The following is a 12,775-nucleotide window of genomic DNA, read 5'->3' on the forward strand; positions in this document are numbered from 1 at the left end:
AAAAAAGAGGTTGAAAACTGAAAGTGGATGACAAGGACCATCCAACACGAAGAAGGATTGGGTCCAAACAACACAGAACTACTGCAGTTAAGTGACAGCAAACCTCAATATTCATCTTGAAGACCTCTTTTACACACACACACACACAAAAAAACAACAACCACAGAGAACCTCACAAAGCCAACATCCATGAAAGAGCTGCAACTGCTAAAACTTTAATCACAGACACCAGTGCTAAAATGCATGAAGGCTGGTGTCAAAATCTGGAGCACCAAGATGAACTTCAACATCTGCCCTGGCCAGACAAATCACCTGGCGTTTATATTATCAAACCACTGTGGACAGTTTTGGAAAGAAGAGCGAGAAGCCAATCCCCTGTTCAATTTTGTTAAAGCAACAGCTGTTTTTAAAGACAACATTCAACTGAAAACTATTCAAAAGTTGTATGAATCTAAGAAAGGTTGAATTAAATATTGCCTATTTCTCAGGTGTTCACATTTATTTTGTCCAACCCCTGCATATCTTACCATCAGGATAGATTTTTTTTATTTTTTTTATATAGCCTACTGCTGTTTAGTTTACAGCTGCAATTCAAGATTTATATGAGTTATGTGTGTTCATTGTCTTTTATATTGCTATTATTTTCATCCTGTTCTATGTGAGTTCCTTGTTCCTGGTTTCCTACACTCTAAAAAAAATTGTTATTTGCATGCAGTAACATGCAATGATTATTTACCATGCTTATTTTCGTCTGTTTCTTTACTGTATTTTGAAGAATGTTGGTAATCAAACAGTTGCTGATAGCCATTGGCTTCCATAGCATGAAAAAAAAAAAAAAAAAACCTCTATGGATGTCAATGGCTCTTCGGTTACCAACATTCTTCAAAATATCTTCTTTTGTGTTCAACAGAGGAATTGGAACAAATGAGGGTGAGTAAATGATGGCAGGTTTTTCATTTTTGGATGAACTATCCTTTTAACTATCTTCATTAAATCTTAACAAATCACCTGGTTTGTTAAGATCTTGTCTATGTTTGGGGTTGGTTTGTCCTGTTACTTCTATGTTGCTCTCCTGTGCCTTTTTGTTTTCTTTTTAAAAAATACTGTTAGATTTTATTAGATTACATCTTCTACTTGCCTTTGTGGAACCTGCCGACAATGTGTTAATAATAACAAATTTTACTTTAAACTGTAGTTATGTGATGTTTCACATTGGCTGAACCTTGAAAGCAATAAAGAATAAATAAAACAAACCACACACATTTACAGATAATATTTTTTTATGAATAGAAAGAAAGTTTAAATCCATAATTTGTCCTAAAGCAAGTTCAATATTAATCAAAAGCTAAAGGTTAAAGGACTGTCTGCATTATAATATCTGACATTTTCTATCTAATTTACTTGTACAATATGAGTATGAGACTATGCATTTGATATTAAATTTTATTAAAATAAATGTCACCAGACAAATGGCTATCACTAAAAAATACAGTAATTTAAATTAAAATAAATAAATAAAATAATAATAAGAAAGAAAGAAAGAATTGACTATGATCTTGTCTGTTGTCCTCTGCTTTTTGTGTCCATTTTTAAGGCTCCCCCTTTGATTCAGTCTTAGAATCCAGTTTATATCGAGATCTTGTCTTTAGAAAAGACTGCAGTGTGAATAAAATGAAAATCTGAACACCCTTTGAAGGAGAGAAAATGTAGTGGTCAGTCACCAATCAGTGCTAGACATAGATACATAATATCTTAAAAAATCAGCTTGAATAAATCTAACAAAAATCTTTTCTGACTATGTAATATTGTCCTTAGTGCCAGTTTGTCAATAATAATAATAAATGTAATAACGCACCTGTGTGGTGTTGCAGAGACAGAAGACCACACTGAGAACGATGTAAAGTGTTTTCTCATGAGTGATGAGCACAAAGTAACCAACGACCCAGGACAAACCGAGCACCACAGCCAGAGAGAAACTACTCAAAATCTTCTTCTTCATAGGTGTCCCTCTTGAGCTAAACAATCAAAATCAACATTTAAATCATATAGAAAATAATAACTATTACGGAATTGCAAATATTTTGTTTGCCATGAAACATCAGAGATTTACACCTCAAATAGGCTGGTTACATGAAAGAATTCCCACTATTTTAAAACCAAAACTGATTATGTTGTATTAAGGAATGTTATTAACAGCATCAAAGTTTACATTAACCCTGAGCTTGTTTTAAACCCGGAGCATTACTTGTCGGTTCGGTTATGTACCTCTTGAGGTTGGGATTCGCACAGCAGATGGTTTGAGAGAAGTAGACAAGCAGAGATGTGTTAAAAATCAACATGACCGCTAGAGGGAGCAAGAAACCCCACAACATCGGCCGCTTCGGATCAAACCTTCCCGCCTTGTCCAGAGACGCCAACCAACAACTACAACAATAAACAGAGGAACGTGAAATACAGCGGAATGCGTAAGTAATGTTCTACATGACCAATGTTGTGTTACATTTTCATCTGGGGTATTTTAAACTTGAATGTGCAAGACTTGAATGTGTCAAAAACAGTTTAAAAGTATGATAACAGCCCTTTATATGCAACAGACTGAAATGTCATCAAATTATTTTTGTAATTAAAAACACTATGGTTTGTAGTGTAAGTAGTTTTACCATTTACTGAACGTTTTTCTTCTAGTTATTTCAGTCTCGCACATTCACAGGAAATAGCTTTCTGATGTGGTGAAATATAAGGTGGATAAAATGATAAAAGCAATTTTTCACTTACAACTCCTCTTGTCGATATCCTAAAGGGTCCCTAAAGCTGTAGGTGGCGGACAGCGAGATGCCGACAATAACAGCAGGCAGACCTAGACATATTATATGATTTATCAGAAAGATTGTTATAAATGAAATTATCATCCTCATGCTCATTTCTAATTTTTTATTTTAGGATTAGGCTTTTCATCTTTAATAATAACAATAAATGAATAACAGTAAAATGTCATCTTTAGCAAATCTCAAAAAGAATATCCTTTTCCATACTGAAGTACATGATATAATGTTGTGAAGCCTAAATTCACATATAGCATTTAAAATGATCATTTATTTACTGTTATATTAATATATTAACTAAATAGCATAGATTTTTAATATTGACATACTATAACATGACATCAGTGTCAGTCAGAATTTTACTATTAAATATAAAATACCATATATTCTTTATTTACAAGTTATACAAACAGAATCAAATCATGACTAATATCCGTGTGTTTAAATGTACCCCAGCCGACGGTCATGGCGATGGTGCGGAAAGCTCGGGGCGGACCGTTGAGGGCGTTTCTAATGAGGAAAAACACATGAGCCGCATACAGGATGTTCCAGGCGAACGTGGACAGCAGGAAGTACTGCAGCAGGGCCGTGATTGCCGTACAAGGACCCTGATCGATCTTCTCCTGCACATCTGAAGAAGGAATAACGTTCTGCTCTGAAACAGATGTCTTTGAGCTCTGGACAGGGTTGTTGATCCCAAAAATGAAGAGCAGGTAGTAGGTGGTCATGCACAAACAGATGTTCACCAAGAGCATGGTAGAGTTAGCTCCTCTCTGTTTCCTAAAAAAATAAATCAAGAGGATTAACCTTAAAATCAATTCACTTAAATTGTGCCTGTTCCGCAAACCAGTTCTATGGAATTATCATTAGTTGCAGTACATCACACAATAGAAATACGTGATCTGCAAGAAATGTTGCAGGAAAAAAAAAGAAAAAAAAAAAGTTAAATCTGTATTTTTGTCTATACTATTTTGTATAGATATACTATATTCTATACTATTTTGTCCAAATAAAATAAAAATAAAACCCAAAAAAAGGGAAATGATTTTAAATGCAAAAGGTAAATTTAAGCATCGCAACATTATATTGTATAGTATGATGAATAATTAACATTCATTGATTTGCTAAAGATTACATTTAACAGTGGAAGAATGAGTGTTAAGTTATCTAATATAGATATGCCCCCCCCCAAAAAAAATTAATAAATAAATAAAATAAAGATAATATGGTTAGAATATAGAATGAATTTGAATTTTATTATTTAATTTGATCTTACATTGACAAAATGGGATTTTTAAGCACACATATCACTTAAAATTGCTAGAATTATGCTTGAAAATATAAATAAATAAAGTATGAAGAAATATACTTATTTCAATATATATTCTATGTCAACAAATTAGCATTTTTTTCTAAATACATTAACACATTGATTAAGAATGTTTTAATATTTTTACTGGAAAATAAGACAAAAAATACTGATTAAGAAAGGCTTATTATTAAAGAATTTTCTGATCTTCTATCGGAGTTAGTGCTGACTGCAGATAAAGTCCTAATCGTTGGTGATTTTAATATCCATGTTGATAATGAAAAAGATTAGTTGGGATCAGCATTTATAGACATTCTAAACTCTATTGGTGTTAAACAACACGTGTCAGGACCTACTCATTGTCGAAATCATACTCTAGATTTAATACTGTCACATGGAATTGATGTCAGTGGCGTTGAAATTTGGCAGCAGAGCGATGATATCTCAGATCATTATCTAGTCTCCTGTATATTCCATATAGCTAAAGCTGTAAAGCCAACTCCTTGTTACAAATATGGTAGAACCATTACCTCTACCACAAAAGACTGCTTTATAAATAATCTTCCTGATTTATCTCAGTTCCTCAGCATATCCAATAGCTCAGAACAACTTGATGATGTAACAGGAACTATGGACTCTCTCTTTTCTAGCACTTTAGATGCGGTTGCTTAAGATTAAGGATAAGAGTCCAACACCGTGGTATAATGAGCACACTCGCGCCCTAAAGAGAGCAGCCCGGAAAATGGAGCGCAGCTGGAGGAAAACTAAATTAGAGGTATTTCGTTTAGCTTGGCGGGAAAGTACCCTATCCTACAGAAAAGCATTAAAACCTGCTAGATCTGATTACTTTTCGTCTCTTCTAGAAGAAAACAAACATAACCCTCGGTATTTATTCAATACAGTGACTAAATTAACGAAAAATAAAGCATCAACAGGTGTTGGCATTTTCCAAGAGCATAGCAGTAATGACTTTATGAACTACTTCACTTCCAAGATCGATACTATCAGAGATAAAATTGTATCCTTGCAGCTGTCAGCTACAGTATCGCATCATATAGTGCACTATAGATCCCCTGAGGAACAATTCCACTCATTCTCTACTGTGGGACAGGAAGAATTCTATAAACTTGTTAAATCATCTAAACCAACAACATGTATGTTAGACCCGATTCCATCTAAACTACTAAAAGAGCTGCTTCCAGAAGTCATAGATCCTCTTTTGGCTATTATTAATTCATCATTGTCATTAGGATATGTCCCCAAAACCTTCAAATTGGCTGTTATTAAGCCTCTCATTAAAAAAACACAACTTGACCCCAAAGATCTAGTTAATTACAGACCGACCTCAAATCTACCTTTTCTGTCAAAGATACTAGAACAGGTAGTATCCTCACAATTATATTCCTTCCTAGAGAAAAATAATATCTGTGAGGAATTCCAGTCAGGATTTAGATCGTATCATAGTACTGAGACTGCTCTCATTAGAGTTACAAATGACCTGCTTCTATCATCTGATCGTGGTTGTATCTCTTTATTAGTTCTACTGGATCTTAGCGCTGCGTTCGACACTATCAACCACAACATTCCTTTGAATAGACTACAAAACTTTGTTGGCATTAGTGGAAGCGCCTTAGCATGGTTCAAATCGTACTTATCTGACCGCCATCAGTTCGTAGCAGTGAATGAAGAGGTATCATATCGATCACAAGTGCAGTATGGAGTACCTCAAAGCTCAGTACTAGGGCCGTTACTTTTGACGCTTTACATGTTACCCTTGGGAGATATTATCAGGAGACATGGTGTTAGCTTTCACTGTTATGCTGATGATACTCAGCTCTATATTTCTTCGCGGCCCGGTGAAAAACACCAAATTGAGAAACTAACGGAATGCACAGTTGATATAAAAAACTGGATGACGAGTAATTTTTTACTGCTAAATTCTGAAAAAACAGAGGTGTTAATTATCGGACCTAAAAACCCCACATGTAATAACCTAGAACATTATCTAACACTTGATGGCTGCTCTGTCAATTCTTCTTCATCAGTCAGGAACCTAGGTGTGCTGTTTGATAGCAATCTTTCATTTGAAAGCCATGTTTCTAGCATCTGTAAAACTGTGTTTTTTTCATCTCAAAAGCATATCTAAATTGCGACCAATGCTCTCAACGTCAAATGCAGAAATGTTAATTCATGCGTTTATGACCTCAAGGTTAGACTATTGTAATGCTTTATCGGGATGTTGTTCTGCACGCTTGATCAACAAACTACAGTTGGTCCAAAATGCAGCAGCTAGAGTCCTTACTAGAACCAGGAAATATGACCATATAGTTCTGTCAACACTGCACTGGCTCCCTATCAAACATCGGATAGATTTTAAAATCTTGTTAATTACTTATAAAGCCCTGAATGGCTTAGCTCCTCAGTACTTGAGCGAGCTCTTATCACGCTATAGTCCTCCATGTCCACTGCATTCTCAAAACTCTGGCCGTTTGATAATACCTAGAATATCAAAATCGACTGTGGGCGGCAGATCCTATTCCTATTTAGCACCCAAACTCTGGAACAATCTACCTAACACTGTTCGGGAGGCAGACACACTCTGTCAGTTTAAATCTAGATTAAAGACCCATCTCTTTAGCCTGGCTTACACATAACACACTAATACGCTTCTATTATTCAAACCCGTTAAAGGATCCGTTTAAAGATCCATTAAAGGCTGCATTAATTAGATCAACCGGAACCGGGAACACTCCCCATAACACACAATGTACTCGTTACATCGTAAGTAGAATGGCATCTACGCTAATATTTGTCTGTTTCTTTCCTATTCTGTTTCTCAGTCCGTATCCGATCAGATGGTGGATCAGCACCAAGAGATGATGTCTACAGCCCTGATCGTCAGCGGAGACCAGGACACCTAGATGAGCCCCAGAGACATATCCCCAGTGAAGACCTCGACTAAAATACAATAAAACTAAAAATATAACAAAACAACTAAAAATATAATAAAATACCTAACTACATAATACTACTATTGTTAGAAATTGCAACAAAATAAAAAATAGAAATATAAACTTTTGAACTGCAGGTTTCGTCTGGTCAGAGGAGAACTGGCCCCCCGACTGAGCCTGGTTTCTCCCAAAGTTTTTTTTTTCTCCATTCTGTCACAGAGGGAGTCTTGGTTCCTTGCCGCTGTCGCTTCTGGCTTGCTCAGTTGGGGACACTTAATTTCTAGCGATTATCGCCGATTTGATTTCACAGATACTTTTTAAACTAAACTGAGCTAGACAATGACATCTCTGAATTCAATAATGAAATGCCTTTAACTGAAAATTGAGTGTTTAATCTTATCATTATACATTACTGACACGCTATCCTCCAATTTGATACTGTTAAGTGCTTTGACACAATCTGTATTGTTAAAAGCGCTATATAAATAAAGGTGACTTGACTTGACTTATTTTCCTCAGTGTAGCATGGTAATACCATGGTATTCTATGAAGTAGACGGGAATATTGCAAGGTTCATTCAATAGTATAAAATCAAAGTATTGTACTATAATGACATAGTATTATTTTACCATGCTACAGTACAGTAAAGGTCCATTTATTCTGTTCAGTGCATTCAGTGCTCTTACCTGGTCTTAATTTGATAAACTGCAGTGAGGACCAAACCCACAATAGACAGACTGCATCCCACAATGCTGATCCAGTTTAAAGCCTCAGAATAAGTGTAGTCTGCTCTAAAGCTCTACAAAGATAGAGAGAAATCTCAATAGATTCACCAAACATAAAAGTGTGCTGTGTATTTTTACTACAACATTATAAGCTAATATAACAAATGAAGTTAGCTTAGCATCATGCTAACAGCAGATTCTCTTGAAATCAGTTACGAGACATGTGTCCTGTGCCCTTTACACAAGGAGCATTATTTACTGCATATATAGAAAGTTTTTATAGGAAATAATGTCCCATGTCTATCTAGGCAGCTCACTAGCTTTTAAAGTAGTTCATTTAAAACATGTATGTGAAACTAACCACAAGAACTGCAAAGTTGGTGGTGTGGTTACATTTACATTGCACTCCATTGGGATCGTGTATTTTGACGCAACCCTCTGTTCTCCAGTCTCTATGAGCATAGTCCCAAAACACACATGCAAAGTCATAAGAAGTCGAGCCGGATATATTCTGAAAACATAAAGACATAACACACTAGTCAACATTTGAAGTGGATCAAAACCTTTCATCAAAGTTGTCCTAAAACTAAAATGCATTCTTGTCTTAGGACAACTGTGATACATTTTTTTGATCCACTTCAAATGTTGACTACTGTATATCACATACATAGAGCTGTGGAAAGTCCTGAACATATGGGACTACAGATAAAATACACACAGGAAAGGTAAACACATATCCATCCTAACAGAAAATAAATAAATTAATTAAAAGTTATTTATTAGTTTAGTTATTTATTCCTACATAAAATCCTTAACTAAGTCTATATATGAAAACAAAAAATTGCAACATACGAAAATAATAAATTATTATACTACAATAAAATTTTTATTAAAATTAATTAGAAATGCACTCAGCAATTTTAGCTAGTTGACTAAATATATTGTTTTATTCCTAATTTATTAAATAATTATTACATATTAATTTATTAAAATTAGGATTTTAAATATGTTTGTGTATCATTTTTTTCATTATTATATATGAATTTATTGAAATATTCATATATATATATATATATATATAGTATCTCACAGAAGTGAGTACACCCCTCACATTTTTGTAAATATCTTTTCATGTGACAACACTGAAGAACTGACACTTTGCTACAATGTAAAGTAGTGAGTGTACAGCTTGTATAACAGTGTAAATTTGCTGTCCCTTCAAAATAACTCAGCACACAGCCATTAATGTCTAAACCGCTGGCCACAAAAGTGAGTACACCCCTAAGTGAAAATGTCCAAATTGGGCCCAAAGTGTCAATATTTTGTGTGGCCACCATTATTTTCCAGCACTGCCTTAACCATCTTGGGCATGAAGTTCACCAGAGCTTCACAGGTTGCCACTGGAGTCCTCTTCCACTCCTCCATGACGACATCTCGGAGCTGGTGGATGTTAGAGACCTTGCGCTCCTCCACCTTCCGTTTGAGGATGCCCCACAGATGCTCAATAGGGTTTAGGTCTGGAGACATGCTTGGCCAGTCCATCACCTTTACACCTTTACCCTCGGCTACATTAGTAAGGCAGTGGTCGTCTTGGAGGTGTGTTTGGGGTCGTTGTCATGTTGGAATACTGCCCTGCAGCCCAGTCTCTGAAGGGAGGGGATCATGCTCTGCTTCAGTATGTCACAGTACATGTTGGCATTCATGGTTCCCTCAATGAACTGTAGCTCCCCAGTGCCGGCAGCACTCATGCAGCCCCAGACCATGACACTCCCACCACCATGCTTGACTGTAGGCAAGACACACTTGTGGCTGTGTGTCAAGTTATTTTGAGGGGACAGCAAATTTACATTATTTTACACAAGCTGTACACTCACTACTTTACATTGTAGCAAAGTGTCATTTCTTCAGTGTTGTCACATGAAAATATATAATAAAATATTTACAAAAATGTGAAGGGTGTACTCACTTCTGTGAGATACTGTATGTATGTACAGTATTGTTCAAAATAATAGCAATACAATGTGACTAACCAGAATAATCAAGGTTTTTAGTATATTTTTTATTGCTACGTGGCAAACAAGTTACCAGTAGGTGCAGTAGATTCTCAGAAAACAAACAAGACCCAGCATTCATGATATGGACCCTCTTAAGGCTGTGCAATTGGGCAATTAGTTGAAAGGGGTGTGTTCAAAAAAATAGCAGTGTGGCATTCAATCACTGAGGTCATCAATTTTGTGAAGAAACAGGTGTGAATCAGGTGGCCCCTATTTAAGGATGAAGCCAGCACTTGCTAAACATGCATTTGAAAGCCTGAGGAAAATGGGTCGTTCAAGACATTGTTCAGAAGAACAGCGTACTTTGATTAAAAAGTTGATTGGAGAGGGGAAAACCTATAAAGAGGTGCAAAAACTTATAGGCTGTTCAGCTAAAATGATCTCCAATGCCTTAAAATGGAGAGCAAAACCAGAGAAACGTGGAAGAAAACGGAAGAAAACCATCAAAATGGATCGAAGAATAACCAGAATGGCAAAGGCTCAGCCAATGATCACCTCCAGGATGATCAAAGACAGTCTGGAGTTACCTGTAAGTACTGTGACAGTTAGAAGACGTCTGTGTGAAGCTAATCTATTTTCAAGAATCCCCCACAAAGTCCCTCTGTTAAAAAAAAGGCATGTGCAGAAGAGGTTACAATTTGCCAAAGAACACATCAACTGGCCTAAAGAGAAATGGAGGAACATTTTGTGGACCGATGAGAGTAAAATTGTTCTTTTTGGGTCCAAGGGCCACAGGCAGTTTGTGAGACGACCCCCAAACTCTGAATTCAAGCCACAGTACACAGTGAAGACAGTGAAGCATGGTGGTGCAAGCATCATGATATGGGCATGTTTCTCCTACTATGGTGTTGGGCCTATTTATCGCATACCAGGGATCATGGATCAGTTTGCATATGTTAAAATACTTGAAGAGGTCATGTTGCCCTATGCTGAAGAGGACATGCCCTTGAAATGGTTGTTTCAACAAGACAATGACCCCAAACACACTAGTAAACGAGCAAAGTCTTGGTTCCAAACCAACAAAATTAATGTTATGGAGTGGCCAGCCCAATCTCCGGACCTTAATCCAATCGAGAACTTGTGGGGTGATATCAAAATGCTGTTTCTGAAGCAAAACCAAGAAATGTGAATGAATTGTGGAATGTTGTTAAAGAATCATGGAGTGGAATAACAGCTGAGAGGTGCCACAAGTTGGTTGACTCCATGCCACACAGATGTGAAGCAGTTTTAAAAACTGTGGTCATACAACTAAATATTAGTTTAGTGATTCACAGGATTGCTAAATCCTAGAAACAAAAACGTTTGTACAAAATAGTTTTGAGTTTGTACAGTCAAAGGCAGACACTGCTATTTTTTTGAAGACACCCCTTTCAACTAATTGCCCAATTGCACAGCCTTAAGAGCGTGCATATCATGAATGCTGGGTCTTGTTTGTTTTCTGAGAATCTACTGCACCTACTGGTAACTTGTTTGCCACGTAGCAATAAAAAATATACTAAAAACCTTGATTATTCTGGTTAGTCACATTGTACTGCTATTATTTTGAACAATACTGTATGTATGTATATACAGTATATATATACTGTATGATTGGGGGCAAGTTGCTGCAAATGAGCAGGATAATATAACAACCAGTCATACCTGATCCTCATCACCTTGATAGGGTTTATTTTGTGGTAACAACTGACTGTACGTTAATTTGTATGTAGGTGTTTTATTGACTAATAACAAAAGTGATTCAGAAGCTGCTATATTTTAATCATTATGAGTTTACAATTATTTACCTTGGGCCTGATGGTGAACTCCACGTAATCAAGCAAGCTTTTGTCTGTGAGGCTGGCAGACACCACCCTTCTCTTGGTATCGAGTTCACTTTTAAATTGTTTTGAGTTGAAAAACCGATCATTTTCATAAAGCACCACTCCAATACTGGGATTTCTGTTCCCTATGGGAAAAGAGAGGGAAAATCATATTCAAAAGTTTGACTTTTAATTACATCCCTCAAAATGAGATCAGAAACATAAATGGTACCCCAGTCTTTCTGGGAATCATTCTGCAGTTTGATATCTAACAGGAGATCAGTGGGATGTCCTGAAGAAGATGCCATGTTAGCAGCGTCTGCAACCAAACCGATTCTTTCGGGAGAATAGTCTGACAGTCCTAGTGAAATGCAGCTCAGTTTAGTTTAAGATTTAGAAATGTCTTTCTTACAGTGGCCGAGAGAGCTCAACCCGCTGCAAATAAAAAAATAAAATAAAAAACACATGCAAATAGAAAAAAACACCTGCAAATCAAGAAAACATCTTCATCAATTTGACAACACGCGTGCTGCAAATGCTCGAGCAAATAAAAAAACGTGCTGCAAATACTCACAATACAAACAAAAACAGGAAGGTGCTGCAAATACTCACAAAAACAGAAATACGCTGCAAATACTAACAACACAAACAAATAGACATACACGCTGCAAATACTCACAACACAAACAAAAACAGGAAGGTGCTGCAAATTGGTGCAGAGCACATCGGAAATGTTTAAGGGAACAGCAAAGTGATGAACATGGCTTGGATATATCTATCAATGCTTGCTCTAAAAGGTGAGATTTTTGTTTATTTTAACATCCTGATCATACAATTCCTTAGATTTTTTTTTTTTTTGGACATTATTAACCTAAATAAGCTAACAAAATACACAATTACTGTCTGTAACTGTGAAAGGTTATGTAAGCGGGCTAACTTTTACAACTTCCCTTAAAAAAATTAACCATAGCCTATGCATTAAAATTAATTACTTCACTAGATCCTTCTATTCTGAATTACTTCCATCTCATTTCTGTTTTATCATTTATCTCAAAGGTTTTAGAAAAAATTGTGTTTGACCAACTGCAGGTTCTTTCTAAATCGTAAATGTATTT

General features: G+C 36.0%; 1 protein-coding gene across 2 annotated transcripts; it reads right to left on the minus strand.

The window, feature by feature from the left end:
* Positions 1-450: 450 nt before the first annotated feature.
* On the minus strand, positions 451-12,023 carry LOC131529774 (adhesion G-protein coupled receptor G7-like). 2 transcript variants are annotated; one of them, XM_058759657.1, is made up of 9 exons: positions 11,893-12,017; positions 11,646-11,806; positions 8,169-8,318; positions 7,769-7,881; positions 3,274-3,602; positions 2,776-2,857; positions 2,266-2,424; positions 1,856-2,015; positions 451-1,688 (listed from the first exon to the last, which is right to left on the minus strand). In XM_058759657.1, exons 1-9 carry the CDS (start codon positions 11,966-11,968, stop codon positions 1,590-1,592), a joined length of 1,329 nt encoding a protein of 442 aa, XP_058615640.1. In that variant the 5' UTR covers positions 11,969-12,017; the 3' UTR covers positions 451-1,589. The 2 variants fall into 2 exon arrangements, with proteins under 2 accessions (XP_058615640.1, XP_058615639.1); XM_058759656.1 differs by lacking the exon at positions 7,769-7,881 and having other exon boundaries at positions 11,893-12,023.
* Positions 12,024-12,775: the final 752 nt, after the last annotated feature.

The sequence above is a fragment of the Onychostoma macrolepis genome, chromosome 22 (assembly GCF_012432095.1).
Source record: "Onychostoma macrolepis isolate SWU-2019 chromosome 22, ASM1243209v1, whole genome shotgun sequence".
Taxonomy (NCBI): domain Eukaryota; kingdom Metazoa; phylum Chordata; class Actinopteri; order Cypriniformes; family Cyprinidae; genus Onychostoma; species Onychostoma macrolepis.